Source organism: Apteryx mantelli, chromosome 12 (assembly GCF_036417845.1).
Source record: "Apteryx mantelli isolate bAptMan1 chromosome 12, bAptMan1.hap1, whole genome shotgun sequence".
In the NCBI taxonomy this organism is placed as follows: Eukaryota; Metazoa; Chordata; class Aves; order Apterygiformes; family Apterygidae; genus Apteryx; species Apteryx mantelli.
In genome coordinates, this window is record NC_089989.1 from 23,774,905 (window position 1) to 23,792,345 (window position 17,441).

Sequence of the window (17,441 nt, forward strand, 5' to 3'; positions counted from 1 at the left end):
TCTTAATTTTTGTGACAGTTCAGAAGCTTTTGAAGAACTGATTCTGTGATAAACATGGTGCAACAAGGAGGCACGATGTACCTGCTTTTGAATTGTTAAACTTTGCCAAATTAAAATTTATAGATCAAATGATGCTTACTAATTGAGAGACTTCTCATATTCAAACTATTACTTGTTGACTGTATCTTTTAGATTAAAGTGTATATCCTTTGTTGGTTTTGTAATTCTGGAAGTTTTATTTTAAATAAAACTGTGGGTGTTGTGTGTGTGGTGTGTTTTTTTTTGTTTTTTTTTTGTTGTTGTTGTTTTTTGTTTTTTTGAGAGTTTTTATTTTCCGTACTTTTTTAATAGCTTGTATAATGTTTTCTTGTTTCTAAACTGGATTACATATTTGCAATAAACTGAGTCGTTGTCTTACATATGGGTCTCAATGTTTTCTTGAGAGAGACTCACTGACCGTTTTCTTTAGCTTGTCAGTAAATGGACGGAGCTTGCCTCCCTGCCACCCTCAAATTTCAGCTTTGGAGGTACTAGTAACACTTCCATAGAATCATATTTTGAAGTTAGGTTAATAGTTTTTACTGTCATTATTCCATGCATCTTAATTTATTTGTGATATAAATGTCTCTTAAGTCAGGTCTGATTCCCTTAAAAAGAGAGAGAAAGCCACTTAAAAGAATGTGAAATTCGGCTTGTTCTCTGCTACCCAATATTTATACCTGGCTCCTGTACTGAAGCAATTTAAATATAAACCTGTTCTTTATGCCTGAGTCATCTCCCCCCCCCCTTTTTTTTTTTGTTAATGCTTAGCTGTGCCCAACATTTGTTAAACTTCTCACGTGGAGGCAGTTAATGAATGGGCTGCTGTTATCTCCTGTTGTTCCCAAGCGACTAAACAAACCTCTCGGGGACCAAGTCTGGAGCTTGCTCTGTGGTTGTGCCGTTTTGATCTATTGCTGTAAAGCCAAGGAAAGGCCTCGGCTTCCTCATACTTCTAAGTGAACCAGCCAGTCTTTGAGGAAGTAACTGCCTACATTAGTTACCTTTAGGAAAATAATAAATTAGCATCTTTCAGAATCTACGATTGCAGAATAGTTCGTTTAGCAAATCCTACAACTCTTACAGTGAGGATCTGATTGCGAAAGCTCAGTCATTTTAAGTTGTGTCCTAAAATGTAACAAAACCAAGTTTCAGTTTTTGTGATTGGATATACAGGCTTTTTATCATTTTGAGTTGTGAATGTCATTTCAGGGTAATATAGTGGAGAATTAAGCTACTTAATGTGACCTGATGTTTTTGCTGGTGTTTGTTTAAAAAAGTGAGGGAAAGCTTTCGTTAAAATCAGCTTAGTTTTTCACTACATCTGTTAAAAAAAAAAAAAAAAAAAAAAGTGCCACAGAGGTAAAAAATTAAGGATCACTCCTGTTTTAGATCATTCTAGATGAACTTTTTAAAAGAAAAATCAAACTGGTTATTTTAAACTTACTGTATCTTACTTGACATTATTGTATAATATGGTTGCAGAGGCAGATTCTCATGCTATATTTTAGAATTGCTTTGGAGTAGGAAGTTCTTGAAAGATTTGCCATTTTCTTAGCCTTTGCTAGTGAAGCAGAAAGTTCCAAGGTAAGTTATTAGGTATCTTAGATGACAGGATTTTTTCACAGTATAAAGGAAATAGCCATATTTGTAACCATAATCCAGATTTTTGGTTACATGCTTTGCAGTGTAGCTAGTTTGCTTTGTTTTCTGTATTTTGTTGGTATCACGTTCAAAATTAATGGCACATTCAGATGTGCCATTTTGAACAGAACTTGGTATTTAAGTTGCAACCACTGGGTTTAGAAAGATTTGAAGTTTATAGTGATACATCTCTCTTTCTTTGCTATAATTTAATATGACTATATCTAATTTTTTCCCCGCATATCTCTTGAATCTTGTCCATATGATAAACTTTTGGTTTGTAATTTATTCTGAACAGTAGCGCTAGGACGTGTAGTTATGAGTGTTTTCATTATGGAATTTTAACTGGTCATTTTAAGAAAGCAGGTTAGGTCTAGGCATGCAGTTCATTCACTGAACTGAATAAATACATTTGTAAAAATTTCAAAAGTTCAGTTCTAATACTACACAAACAAACTTTTGAATTGGTGTCCATGCATAGATTTACACCAATTTCAGTTTTACTTTTATTTAAAATCACATTGTTAAACTATTTTAAAATTATGGTTTTGTACAAAAGAGTTCATGATTAACTAGAGGTAAAGTTACCTGTTGGATTTTGCTAACTAAAAAACATTTACAAATGTTGAACAAATTCCATGCAAAGGAGGTGATGATGTGACACTTGGTGCCATCTACTGCTCAGTAAACAAAGTTCAGTTTAATAAAGAACCCTTTGAAGGGAAGTAAACTGGTTTTAGCGTTTGTCTAAATTTTTTTATAGCTGAGAGTAAAACAGGTTAGATACAGCTGCAAATCATCAAGGCAATGATTTTCCAGAATGTTTCTTACATTTGGATGATGAAAATTAATTTAAAATTCTGTATATTTTTGTTTCCATGAAATAATTTGATTTTGAATGGACAGTTTAGTCTATTGTAACTTTACGAAGACTCTTTAATTAGGGATTTCTCAACCCAAAAGCAAAATGCCCATCAGTGAGAAACAACAGACACAACTTGTGCTGTAACTGTGTGGAAGAGTTAAGAGATCAAGTAAATTCTTGTGTGTGGCTGCATCTTGTATAGTTGGGGATTTGGGGAAAAGAAGGCACTGCATAAAGGCTGACCATCATGAAGAATTTGGGTACTGCAAAGATAATTGTTTTACCAAAAGTTCAAAAAACAGCAGCAATACTTGATTGATATTAAGGAAGCTCTAGTAAAATAAACAGTGAGACCACTTCTTGTAATAAACTGAATTAAAAGGAACATTTGTTCCTGGTTCGTTCTGGTTCATTCATATCAGACTTTGGGTTGGGGAGGGGCTGTGGAGAGGGATACTTCTTTGGAAAACAGAAGTAAAACTTTTTGCTTGTGCACCAGAATATTTAGCAGTTTCTGCCTTTTGGTTATGGTTCCTTTAAGCATGAGCATGTCATAACGAATATTTTAGAAATACTGTTGTCCTCATGTAGCATTACTTTTTCAAGTATTTAATATATTTAATACTTCATCAGCTGTATTCTAACTCTCCACAGCTGACTGATGGAGATTAACTGGACCATCTTTCTATTCTTAGAAGTCAAGTAAAGATAAGTTGCTATCTTGTGGTTCAGGGTGAATGGCGATGGAAGGCATGAACTAACTAACAGGGTGAACACAATATACCAGCTGTTTTTTCAGGCAGCTGTGTTGGAACTAGGTTTAAGGATCTCTCTTAGATGGTTGTATTGCAGCATACCTCCTCACTGTTTTCAAGTTAAGGATTATAACTTCCACAGTAACATAATATACAGACAAATCTGAAAAATGTAATTGAATTGTTGATACTTGATCACTTCTTATTTCTGCTTACTGCTCACATTTAGTTACAGTGAACTCTCATGTAGTATGATTAATCTTAGCTATGCTGACATGCTTTCACTGAACCAGTGGTAGATCTGCATATCTTTAAAAATGTGGCTTTTTAGCTAACAATATAGGCTTAATATACTGTGTACTTAGCTGAGTTCCTTATAAAGTAATAAAAGTTGATTTATAAAAGATTTACAGTTTAGGACTTGGGTTATGTATATACGTGTATATGTATGTCTGTGTTGTTCTGCATTTGGTGTATTGGTTTTATTCCCACTCCAGAACTGATTCTTAAGTTTCATATTGTATCAGATACTCTTTTTAGATCTATTTTTGCAATGTTAATGGTTTCAACCTCAAATAGTCAACTGTAAAAAATTTGTAAATGTTCATTATTTTATTAAAATAACTTTAAAAGTATCATTTCATTATTCTGTCAAAAGTCACAAATTTGTTGAATTTTGACATTGTATATGAATTTGCAGTGAAAGTGTATACCATCTCAGGTAACTCTGGTAAATGTATGTAAAGTATTGCTTGTGTGAAATTTCAGTTTCTCACTCATTTAAATAGATACGAAGTTGAGTGCAGAATTGCCAGATAGAAAATAGAATGTGTGAACATGATGTTTGTGGCTCTGTGGATGTTTGTGGATTTATATATCTTACTCTAATTATTATTTTTGCTAAGGTGTTCCTTCATGGATAAGTATACTGTCTAATTATGACAAAATATAGTATCTGTAACAGTTGAACTTTAATGGTTCTGCTAATTCCAACATATAATGCTTTTTCTGTAATTGTATTTTGTAAAACATGAAATAAACTACAAACTGAAAATTTTTTTAGATGTAGTGTGTGTCTTAAATTTATTTTGAATCACTTATCACCGCTGTTCTATATATTTGAATTATCTAATAAATACAGTCTTAAACTATTTTACTGTTGATGATCCGATTTCTGAATTTAAATATCCACTTTCCTTTTCATTGCTTTAATGACTTATTTGACTTGTGGGATGATGCGTTTAGGATTCTATTTTGAGTTCTGTGGTGGATGATCTATTGCACAAAAGACAATCCCTGGTCATCTCAATGTATGGAATGAGGGAAATACAGCTCTAAGTTACTACCCTATATTACTAATGCTAACAAATTTAAATACTCTTTTCTTTCTATCCTCTCAGTAATGGGGGAAGGCAACAATGTTATTGCTTCCTAGCAGTCTTACTCATTAAAATCAAATTAAATTGTTATAAATCTATTTCATTGCAGCATCCCCTTCACTATTCAGCGACTCTGTGAGTTGCTGACAGATCCTAGGAGGAATTACACAGGAACAGACAAATTTCTAAGAGGTGTGGAAAAGGTATGTATTTTTCTGAGAGAGAACACAGCTAAATAGAATCACAAATAACATTTAAATAACTTATGAATTACTCCCAAAGATCTGTTTATTTCATTATGGCTCTAATAGCTATTCTATTTGTATGAGTTTGTTTTGTATCTTTACAAAAAGCAGTTTGAAAATAACTTAAGACATGAAAATGAGTTTTAGAGCTAAGGCTATTGTGGTTCTTAATTATTGTGCAGTACTCAAAACTGAAGTTTCTGGAGGGTATAATGTCATTCTTAATCTTGAGTCCTCACCAGAAATGATCAAATAATCAGAGTCAAATAATCGGGTCCAGAAGGTGAGGGAAGAGATTTCCCCACCACCACCAATGCCTTCTGTTTCAGTATTTAGATCCTCTTTAGTAGAGGAATATATCTTCATAAAAGCATACAGATCTCATTTAATGGTATTTTATAGTATATATTCAGAATGTAGTGTCTTTCAAGAGTCAATATCAGACTTTCAGGATGTAGTTCCACGTAAGGTTTTCCTGGTGGCAGAATTAGGTTAAAAGGTCCCTACTTGGTCTATGCAATTAAAGAAGAGTTTGCTTTTGACCAGAATTGTTTTCACTGATCCAATTTATAGTGTGGCCCCACAATCAGATGTACTGTTGCAAATTAAGACGGGAAGGGAGGTGGTCAGCAACAAGTGGTGAGACAGGGTCTTCATAAAGCCAAAATGAGATTTGTGGGATCCCATCTCATGTTTTGAGAGCCCTCATTAAAGTTAGTCTGAATTGATTTAGCTGGGCCTGCAAAATAAGGTCCTTGGTATAATTTGTGTAAGCATTAATATGGAGAGAGAAACTTACAGACCTAATTTTTAAGCTCAGTTTCTAGATGTTAAAATTGATATTGTTTGTAGTGTCATTCAAGAGGGAGAGGTGGCTATGCAAAACATCTCAAATTCATTATTATTTCTGCCCTTTGTTTATGCAGAGTCAGAATCATTTATACAGTTGAAATACGGCTGTGCCAAAAATACTTAACAGTGCTCACCTGTTTTTTGAATCCAGGACCCATACATACAAATAGAGCATTTCTTCAGCATTTTAGAACGTCTTCAGCATTTCAGTTTTTCAGCATTTCACAGTGTTTTTCTTTGCTTTCCTAAGATTCTTTAATGAGAAATTACAAACACTTGGGCCTGAGATCTAATGTGCTTGTCTAGTTTTGATACTAAACCACTTATGGAAATATTGGCTTTTAGTGTATTTATGGCCCAACCTTGTAAAGAGGAAGCCAAGAAACTTTATATATATTCCCTATCTGTTGATAGCTTTCAGCTACCTTTTCTTCAGAGACACTTTAACAGATATGACTAAAGTCTTGTAACCCTTTAAATTTGGGGGTGTTTGTTAGGAGCAGAAGTTTCTGTATCTGAACTTGTAATGTGTTGTTTGTGTGTTACAGAATGTCATGGTTGTCAGCTGTGTATATCCATCTTCAGAGTAAGTATAATCTTCAGTTTTTTGAAATTTTAAGTTTATATTAGTATGTATGTCTAATATTACTCTTGCTGGAGGTAGTTGTATCCAAAAATAAGACATGCACAGTGCAGTTTTCAGTATCATTAGTTAAATCAACAGTAGTGACAGTGGCCTGCAAGTAGTGTTACATGTAGTAATTTGAAAGGAACAAGCAGCTTTGGAATTCATATATATGGCACAGTTCATTATTATCCCCAAATTTAGCCACTGGTTTATACCACAGCTAGGTGATGGAGAAAATACAAGTGACTTTTTTTTTTAAATTGATAATGTTAAAATGGCATAATTTTCACATCCATATGAGAGTTTTCAGCAGTGGTTCCCTGTTGAAGAAATTAAATCTCCTATTAAAAAAAACCAAAAAACAAAAAACCCCGACTCTTTAATTTGACATTCAGTGCGATTGCTGACCAGGCTGGAGAAGGAGGCACGTTTGGTTACGTTGGCTTATTAAATTTTTTTTTTCCTCTTTTAGCACTTTGAAATTAGAAACATGAAATGACAACTTAAGGATTGCATTCTTCTATCTATTTATCACTGGGCTATTTCAAATAAGTTTCCACATCTCCCAGTATATATTTCCTGGGTTTCCCCTGTATAAAGTAGCTTAATCAGTGCCACCTTGATGTGTTATGCAGCTCCATATAATAAACAGGTTAGGCTGTAATCACATCTGCTCATCATGCTGCATAGTGTCCAATTCGATTAAAGCTAACTGTTTTGAATAACAATCTGTGCAGATTTCTCTGACGGGTATCCGCTTGACTGCTCAGCGTGCTTCCTACCTTTGCTACTGTGGCTTAGTTCAGGGGGTAATAGCAGCAAGCCTGATTAAAGGTAGTTCAGGTATTTTTATCTGTGCAGAAGTCATACCAGCATAAATATACCTATTGCTTAGGCCATCAGGCATACGGATTTAACTAGCGCAAAGCAGTTACTAACACTGTCTAGTTGAGGTGCTGACTTCAGGGTTTTTTCTGCCATAGTAGCAGTTAAGCTAGACCACTGAGTCCACAGGATGGATACCCTTCAGTATCAGTTGTGCCGTAAATTTATATCCTAGCCCATTTCCCAGCGTAATATTTATGTAGAAAACCCCTGGAGAACTGACTGGGGGGGGGGGTGAGAAAAACATCATCTTAATATATGCAAGTATCTGAAAGGGGGGGGGAAGAGATTTGATTTGTTATTTTAGAAGGTTAGGGTAGACCCTTAGCTCTTGAGGAACAAGTTTCAAGGCATTGCATCGGTCTGTCTGTCTCCGTCAATGTGCAGAAAGAACTCTCTCTGGATCAGAAATTCTTTGTCAAAATGATAATATGAAGAATGTAGCTAAATTTGAAAATGGGCACTTTTTCTGATACAGTTTTAATTCTTCCATCTTGCCATAAAATAATGGATTAATACTGATAGGTATTCTTTCCAGAAGGCTGAATAGCATGTGTTCTTTCCTTAGAACAAATCTAAGTCCCCGTCTAGCAAACGCTTGAATGTACGCTCGTTTTTAAGCATGTGAGTTGTACACTTGAAGATCACTGCTTTTTATTTAAAAAATACACAGATGTTAATAGAAGTAATGCTGGTAACAGAGCACTTCATTAGACAGTCTTTAAGCCAGTTTGATGCAAAAGAAATGTATCCTGAGTTTCTTTTGCAGAACATGAAGAAAAAAAGCTTATGCTTCAGAAAGCCCCCCTCCCCCCATATATTAACTGGAATAATATCTAACAAGATACTGCCACTCTCAAACCCTGCCTATGATAGCTTAATTCTATTTTTCACTATTTGGAAAATACGATGTTTTTCTATGCCAACAAGTTTAAGAAAGTAATTTAACTTCTTTTATTCATTACATTCTAACAGTTGTATTTTAATTTCTTTTTAGGAAAAATAATTCCAATAGTTTAAATCGGATGAATGGTGTTATGTTCCCAGGAAATTCACCAGGTTACTCTGAGAGGTAAGTTTAGCTTCATGAGTTAACTTTTTTTGGATAAAAGCAAGGTAGTTTTGGATATAGCTGGCTCAGATCCCTTTTCTTCACCTATTCTGATCTCAAATAGGTAGCCTTAAAAATGTGGCCTAACACAGAATATCGGGGGAGGTAGGGAAGAGGAGGGGTGAGGATATACCCCATTTGATTTTTGTAACCTTGATCTTTTTGTAACATTAGTATTTTAAGTTATTTGGTTATTTCTTTTTAAAGTTTTTATGATAACATGCAATTTGGAGGTAAGGAATTTTATTCAATGTAAAATGCTAAAGTAAATTATTATTTTCATGATCTTTTAAAACTAGGATATAGGTACTTACTGTCTATTAGGAACAAAGTACTAAAAGAATGGGTTAATTTTTTTAAAGATCTAATATAAATGGCCCTGGAACTCCCAGACCAGTAAATCGACCGAAGGTTTCTTTGTCAACTCCTATGACAACAAACGGTTTGCCAGAGAGTGTGGAACATAAAGAATCAAACTTGCAACAAACAGAAGAAAAAAAACACAGGTTTGAGGAGTAATGCATTTTGAGTTTTTATTATTCTTACCTTTTTTCACTTACTAAAATATTTTAAAAGGGAATGGGCTTCTAAAGTATGTGTAATTAAGCCTTAACAGAAGAATATCTGCAGGAGGATTAGACATGTATTATTACTGTTCATGCTGTCTAGATAACTGCCAGCTCAAGTTCGTACAGTTGCAGTAACCCACCTCGTAAGTGTATGGGATATATAGTAAAAATGAAGAGTGATCAATAGAGTTCAGAAACCTACAATTAGCGTATTTGTGCCAGGATGTTAAACTAAAACCAGATGTGACATTTCATAAATCATAAATGTTTGTCTGTAATTTAGACCCACAAGAGTAGACTGATCACTCTGCATTTTCATAGACAACCAGATGAAGGAGTGGTGGTGTGTTTTAGGTTTTTATGTAGTGATTGAATTGAGTTTTACTGTTGTCTCTCATAGAGCGTTTAATTTGAAATAGCTACCTTAAAAACAAACAAAAAAAGTACAATAAATATGGAATATTTTTATTCAATAAAAATCCTAACTGCTTTTGTTGTTTGTAGTGAATCACCAGCATCTGAATCGGAAGGTGCTCAAAGCAGCCCGGTAAAGAATAAGCACTCTGAAGATGATCCTGTAGAAGCAGAAGGACATGAGGTAAAAAGACTTAAATTTGACAAAGAAGGGGAAGCCAGAGATGCACCTAACCAAACTGCCTCCAGTGAAGTTTCTTTAGGCATGGGGGAAGAGACAGAAACATCCTCTACATCTCAGGATAAGGAAAAAGATGCTGCTTGTGCCAGACAGCACTGTACAGAGGAAGAGGAGGAAGGTATTTCAGATTTTTCATTATGTCTGCTCTGTGCATTTTCCTAAAAATGGGGATTTTCTTTGCTGGAGGCCAGATTGCTGAATGTCTCCTGCTGTGCATGAGGGTGAACTGCTAAATCCTGATCCATTCACCAGTTCTGTTATTTGTTCTTTTTAATCTGTCCCACATATCTATTAAAAAACAAACAAAAAAACCCCCTACTTAAAATTGAAGGCAGTGCATTACATGAATGTGGTAATGATATATCAAGAATTTGGAAATCTCTGCTTTAGAGCATCTTCATATATTCTCATCTCTTCTCAAGGAGGAGGTTGGGTCATATATACATTTCACTATCTGTATTTTTCCTAAATTATTGAAACGTGGGTATAAAGTTCTGTTCTTCCACTAGGAGGCTGAGCAACAATCTCTCAGATCCTATTAGAAGAGTGAAATTTACTTCAATCTAAGGCAGGCACCATATCTAATTCAAAAAAGATAATGTAGTTCAGAGACTGATGTATTTTTTTTTCCACATATTCTCCCAAGTTTCTTTTTAATCTTTATTTGGGGGGGGGGGGGGGCGGCTCATATATATTTGTAAAATGTGTAAATGATGACTTTGATGTATACTCAAAACAACTGTTTTCAAGATTTCCAAAAGACTCTACTTCTGAGGACAAATAAGGAAATGTGGGGAAGTTATAAAGAGTTTTGGTTTTATATTGTCTTTATCCCCAGAAGCTTAGTTAAATCAAGCTATATACTTAATCAAAAATTTTACTTTATTTTATGGTATATTAGGATAGGTAATGATGAGATTGACTAATACTTAAAATTGTTTTTCATAAACAAAGGGATCGTCAATTTTCCTATCCTTGCCTGTACTGTAGAAGTTTTACCCAGCGTAGCTGGGAATGGAAAATAGCAGAATTAAAACTTGTTTAAAAAAGCCTTAATAATACTTTACTTTCACTGTTTCCAGAGTCCTTCATGTCTCCCAGAAATGTTGGTCCAGACAGAAAAGATCAAGAAAAAGACACTGAATCCTCAACTGTGAATGAAGAGACGTCTGAGGAGAACAATCAAATGGAGGAATCTGATCAGTCTCGAGCAGAGAAGGATTTACATTCAGATGACAGTGAAAATAGTGGATCTGTCAGTAGTGGAGCTGACTGCAGTGAAACGGAAGAGTTAGGGTCCTATGCTAGTGAAACTCCAGAAACTTCATCAGAGACCCCTATGGAAAACAGTGATGAAGCCACAGAAGTTGCAGATGAACCTATGGAGCAAGACTAATTTAAGTACATTTAGATGCAGTATTTTCCATAAGGCTCCGGTTTTACACTGTATAAATAATTTTATGTAATAAAGTGGACCTTTAGTTTTACAAAAAGAAGCAGGTTGTAAAATAAACTTCTCCATGAATTGAACCTTGAAAGAGTTGTACATGATAAGAACTGTGAATACCAGCTCCTTCAGGTCCTGCTTACCGCTGAACTTTCGTTTGGTCAAATCAGTGGTTTGTGTATAGTTTTTTTTATTTAGAATAAAAGTTTTTAAACTGGAAGGTAATTATAATTTTGACAACTTTTTTGGAGATTACCACACCTAGTTGTATGTAAGCAAGAAAGCTTTTTGTCTCGTCTTTTTCTGACAGCTATAGCAGTTATTTCATATTTTGGTTACAGTTTCAACATTCGACATGTGAATTATGGGGTTTCATGCTGGTTTCCAGATTTTTATTTGAATACACACTATGAAACCTTATGTTGTGTGTTTAAAATGTGTTACATTTCTCACACACACATATATGCACGCACGCACACGTATGTGTACCCTCACTGTTCTAAGGGGGAAATGTTATATTTTTGTTTCTATAAAAGATAAATACAGCAAATACTTTTTCTATAGGAAAAGACTGAATTCACCTCTCAAGGCACTTTGTTTTGCCTCTGAAAAACAAACAAAATCTGGCCCATATGAAACCCTGGAAATACTAACATTGTTGCAAACACCAGAGTAAACACATTCCAAGAAAACTGTTCAAATTACAACATTTTTGTATACTTCTGAGGTGCCTGAGTGAAAGGATTTCATTTATTTATGAGAAAATGTGCTTTATGTTGAGAACGTTGTAATCAAAACATTAGCTTAAACTTTTGTAGAAGAAATGTTTGAAAATATGGTAAGAAAATATCTTGGAAGAACTGAACAGGTACTTGCCTTTTTGAGTGCTTCTTGGAGCATTGTGAATATTATAGAGAAGTCTCAAAACTATTCTAAAGTATGCAGATGGCATCGGTATGATCACACCACTATATTGGAAGAATTAATATATGACCTTAGTTATGTACCTGAGTTAGGTGACTAAAAGGTTAGGGGTGCATAGAAATCACCATGATTTGTATAACATTTTGGAAGTGAACTAAATATTTTTGAACATGCTACTTTGACAGCCAGTGTTACATTTTTTTTCAAACCAGCTCAAAGCACAACTACTGCTTTAAACTCTCAATATTTTCCAGTTCCCATATTTAAAGACATGCAAGCTGCAACCTCCCAGTCACAATTACTGGCTGCCAAATTTATACCTGTTTCTTCAACTGTACCTTTTTGATATTTAGAATTTTTAAATTTCTGTAAAGTAGATTTTTGTAGATTGTAATGAGTGCTCACTGCCATTGTGAAACAGTATATAATTGTATAATTTCTGTGTGTAAACTGAATGCTTGGGCTTTCAATACAGTATTCATATAAAGCAATAAATATTAATGTTATGAAATATCTGAGTACATTTTTATCAGAATTGTCCCTCTTTGGTTTTAAGTTCACATACCTGAAGTACAAAAATGACCTCTAAAATGCATGCTGATAGTTTCTTGTACTACATGGTATGCTTTATATTTTCAGGGGGAAATCCAGGTTTTGAGTAACACCAGAATAATTTGGCTCAGTTTGAATATTTATAAAGTAACGTGTTGCTGACTTTACCCATGAAATTTAAGCAGACAGTGGCTTCAGGGAGATGCTTGCCAAAAAAAAAATTCTATTGATTGAGATTCCCTTACAAAAGGAAAATCATACTTTATTGACTTTTTTTTTTTAATTGTGCTGAAGGGTTGGATGTATATTATAAAATTCAAAGGACTGAACCAAAATGTTGGAATTAGGAAAGTTTAAAATGTAGTGACATCTTGCATTTTTGTTTTTTGGGAATATTTTGCCAATGAGAACAAAATTTTAAAATTTCTAAGTTTAGAGTTTTCTGAGATTTTCTTTAGAATGTTTATTTGTGAAGATATTGTCAATAAACTTGTTCTTTAAGCACCTGTGACCTTTCGATATGTTTGTTTTAGCAGCCCTAGTGCCACTATTGTAAAGATTTGCATAAGAACTTTGAGGTATGGATCCATTTGTATATCTGCAAATACTATTTTTTTGCAATAGCTAATAAAAATTGAAATCATGCTTTAATGTCACAGTAAGCATCTTGCTACATAATACGTGCCTGCATTTAAAGACTGCATTTACTAAATCAGATAAGCTTCCTTTTTTTTTAACGATTTAAAAACAATTACTGCATTTCAAAGCAGCCATATTTTGTCATAGGTATTGTGCACCATCAGTAGACAAGCAGCTCCTTTTCAATTTGTGTGGAGGTGTAATGTTCAATCTATTTTTATAGCTTAGTATTTTCAAAATATAGATGCTTTAAGTACCATAACTACATACACCACAGAATGTGTTTCCATGTCCAGCCATTTAGACAGAATTGGTCATGGGTAAAAAGTCATTCTGTTTGCGTTCCCATAGGAAGCGTGTGACTACGTGTATGTGTGATTAAAACCCCCAAAACTATGCAACAGGGGCTTTATTTTGTTTGCGTATTTGCCATATACATTCTAGTCCCATACAATAGTTTTTCTGTATAGAATGTGATGCTGGGGTTATGTTTCAGAACACAAGGTAAAGGTGAAACCTTAATTCTGCTCTTGATATTTAAAAGAACCAGCAAACTGCTATCTTAGAGAAAGTTAATTTCCTTAAAGTATCTGAGGTTCTCCATCCGCCTTGATTTCTAAAACTCCGTGACTGTTTGCAATATGGATAGCTTTCTACTGTAGCATGTATTTGGTATTGTAAATATCAGTACATTACTGGTGTTGTCCATACTAGTACAGTACACTGAAGTTAACGGTAGAGTCTTTTGAGTTGGTTGAGGAAATGGAGTAGAAGTTTCTGGAATCTCTCAGTTAGTTTGCATGCAGCAATTTCTGCTGCATGCTTGCTGGTCTTGGTCGTTGGTTTTGCTCTTGGCTGTCTCGTTAATACTGCCGAGCTACGATCCTACAGTCCACCGGTCCCTGTATGGAATGGTTTTACTCTATGAAAGACATCTTTTTTTTGTTTCACAAATTGAGTTCAGAATAGCAACCCCCCCATATCCTTACATAACAACCTCTGCATTTAGCTACAGCTGTCTGAGATTGCATAAAGTTTTGGGGCAGGGATTATTACTACTTTTTGTATTGTTGAGCCTGGACAAAGTTGGATTTTTTTCTTTTTAATCAAAAATTTTTGTAGTAAAGGTTTCCAAGGCTAGGACTCCTCCAACTGCAGCACTAAGTCTCTGTCTTTTGAAACATTGCAGCAGGGAATATTCCTAATTGGAAAACTGAATTGGAATTGCATTTCAGCTTATGCCTAGCACAGGTGATGCAGGAACTAGCTGAAAAATACTTCTTGTTCTGTTTTAATCAGCAAGAGTTCTTTTGGGTTTTTGTTTTTTATTCAAACAGTTTACGGAAAGGCTTCATCGTGACTCCAACAAGATTATTCTGGGTCTCATACAAAAGAATGAGGCTTCTGTTTTTAGCAGCTTTAATTCTACTGGGGGGGGGGTAGGGATCAGAGCTGAAGCCTGATCAGATTTTATTTATATGAAATTTCTGTTTTAATAATTATTAAGCAGCAACCCAGTGATTAATAAAATCTAGAATAACTTTTTTCTAAAATGAATATTTCTATTGACTACAACTGTACTAAAACAGCCTTCTGAAATCCATTGGCATTTTTTATTCACATAGTGCACTGCTAGGAAGGGTTTAAAGACTATTTGTATCTCAAGATGTGTCTTGTGCTCAATGATTTTCAGTCAGACAAGCATGGAAGAGGTAATATTTACTGAAGGCATGCTAGTTAAATCACTGACATTATCAATGAAAGACCCACACTTTGCAGAGTAACCAATAAAATGCTTTTTTTCCCCCCCCTTTATCAGTGCTCCTTGCCCTCATTTGCCTCAATGACTTTCATGTAGCAACTTCATTATGGATATAAATATTCTCTTGGTAACTGCGGTTTAATTGAAAGAGGTTAGCTCTGAAATTTGTCTGCATATATAGACTATATCATGTACTGCATGCATTTGTGTGTTCTCTATACTTCTAGACAGTGGCTCATTCTGCTACTGGGCCTCTCCTACAGACTGGTAATTGTAACAGGTTTATGGCATATTTTGTATTCACTTCTGTGTTTGTGAACAGGCTCTGGGACACCAGGCACCTTGTTTCCAGGACTCCTACAAACACATATTCATGCCAACAACTTATCTCCTGCAGACTTCAGTTTTTAGATTAAGAAGTAATCCTTTGTTTTCTAGATGAAAGATGATGTTCTGGTTTCTGTGCATGCAAGTGGCAATCATGTTTTGGTTCTGAATGATCTTTTAATGAACGGGGCACCTGAAGTAATTCCAGGTTTTGTCCTATTACCATCAACTAGTTTGCAAGGTGCACTGTAAGCAGCTGTTCCATTATTTCAATTATAAGTTGATCTGTCTTCATGTTCAATTCTTGGAAAAGCTGCTCTTCTCCACCCATTTTCATTGCAGCCAGTAACTATAAAGTTCGTGAACTTCCTTTCCTTTGGAAATTCTGTGGGCTGATCAGTGGTAGCCAGGATTCACCCACAGGCTCCTGCCTGCCTCTGACCCCTGCGCACTGGGTGTTCCAGCCGCTTTTGTTACCAGCGGGAGTAACAGCCACAGCGGGGTAACAAGCAGCTGGAGTGTGTGGAGGGGATCTGAGGGGAGGTGAAGAAGAGTTTGGACTACGGGATCCCTTGCCTGTACTCACAGAGACACAATAGCTGACTTAAGTGAGTTGGACCAAAGCAGCAGGATTAGTCTAACAGACACTCTTCTAAACCCAGGTTCTTTAGTAAAAGAGAGGCTTGCTTTTTGAGGAAAGAGACATTAATTCCTGATTTTAAACAAAGGTTATTAAAAATGTATGAAAACATGTCATTTTTATTGAAGAGGGTGGGTGGGGAGAAACAGTCTAGTCTGAGAAAACATTTGGTTTATGTATTAACAACATCTATCTCTTGCCATAACTATTTAGATGCTTAATTGTATACTAGATTACAGACAATACACAGAGTGAGCAATGGCAGAAACTACTCACGACTGGCATTTCCCCTGTCTATTCTATTCTGTTGTCCAATTTATAATTGCTGGATCACATCATTGCAAGTTAAGATATGAGAAATATTGAGGGCCACTGAACATTGCAAATTTAACAGTGGCTCAGCCTAATGTTATTTGGCATGTGTGTCTTCCGCAATTGTGAAAATTCATAGTATGTCCTTAAACTTTCATTTCCACCTGTGTGGTGGTGTGGCTTATTGCCAATGCGTGGACATGTCATATGAAATAAGCATAAATACTCACTCTTTAGACCTGTTCCAGAATGATTTCTTCTCTCTCCAAGTACTCTGGGCTGTTTTACAGCTTTATAAAAAATGTAAAAAACCCAAAGCACTAAAATGCTGTATATGCTGGAGTATGTCTCTGCTGTGATGCTGAGCATGCCTTTCAAAGTCTGCTCAAGAAGTATTTTGAAGCAAAACAAGCTATACTGTTCTGCAATTATACCATGTTCCTGCTATTGTAAACAGGAACACAATCAAACCCTTATATTACTAAGAGCAGTATATGTTATCTGTTAAAGTGTCATGTCAAAAGAAGGTGTGGCAGCCAGATTCTGTGCCATGATTTTAAAAGATTTTCCTTTCCTAAAGAGCAGGAAAGCAGGCTGCATTGCATTACCTTTGGGATTAACTGGAGTTACAGCATGCTTGCGATGAGTGTAACCATGCTTACAGAGAGAAGGTAGTTCTTACTGATCAGTTTTCCATAAAAAGGCTTTTAGTTGTCTAGTGTAGTATCTCTTTTTTTAATTACTATGGCAGAGTGTTGCATTTTGTGGGCAAGTGAGAAAATCCAGCTACATAAGACTGTGAGGTCAAGACAGCTGGACTGGTGGGATTGAGTCTCTTCCTGGGCTTCAGGGAGCTCTAGCTTTCCCTGTTCAGGTGCTGGGTTGGTGGACTGTCATGAATGCATGCTGAGGGCAACCTCAGTATCTCTTGTCATCTTTACCTGGCTGTTTGATGGCACTTTTCAAATGGATGACATTGTTGCCAAATCTAGGATTATAACTTGAGAAAAATATTCAAGCTTATGGAGGGAAACCCTAGACAAGAACATTCTAGCTTGAGGTTTTACTTCTGGCAATGAAAATGCATTCAGGGCTTGAAAATGCAGTTAAGCAGCATCTGGACTTTATAATGGACATATTCACGTGGAACTTGAGGAACTTACTCTATGGTTGTTTTAGTGCTTGTCAGCCTAGAGAAGAGAGCCAAAATA

General features: G+C 35.3%; 1 protein-coding gene across 3 annotated transcripts in view; it reads left to right on the forward strand.

Annotated features, from left to right (window-relative positions):
• Positions 1-13,056, forward strand: part of PPP4R2 (protein phosphatase 4 regulatory subunit 2) — a 33,731-nt gene extending 20,675 nt beyond the window's left edge. The window contains exons 4-9 of one of the 3 annotated variants that reach the window (XM_067303502.1): positions 4,792-4,885; positions 6,328-6,365; positions 8,290-8,364; positions 8,766-8,918; positions 9,477-9,745; positions 10,710-13,056. In XM_067303502.1, the coding sequence (XP_067159603.1) occupies positions 4,792-4,885; positions 6,328-6,365; positions 8,290-8,364; positions 8,766-8,918; positions 9,477-9,745; positions 10,710-11,023 (943 nt within the window). In that variant the 3' untranslated portion in view covers positions 11,024-13,056. The remainder of the gene's footprint in view (positions 1-4,791; positions 4,886-6,327; positions 6,366-8,289; positions 8,365-8,765; positions 8,919-9,476; positions 9,746-10,709) is intronic. The other 2 variants (XM_067303503.1, XM_067303504.1) reach the window with 2 other exon arrangements.
• The last annotated feature ends 4,385 nt before the right edge of the window (positions 13,057-17,441 follow it).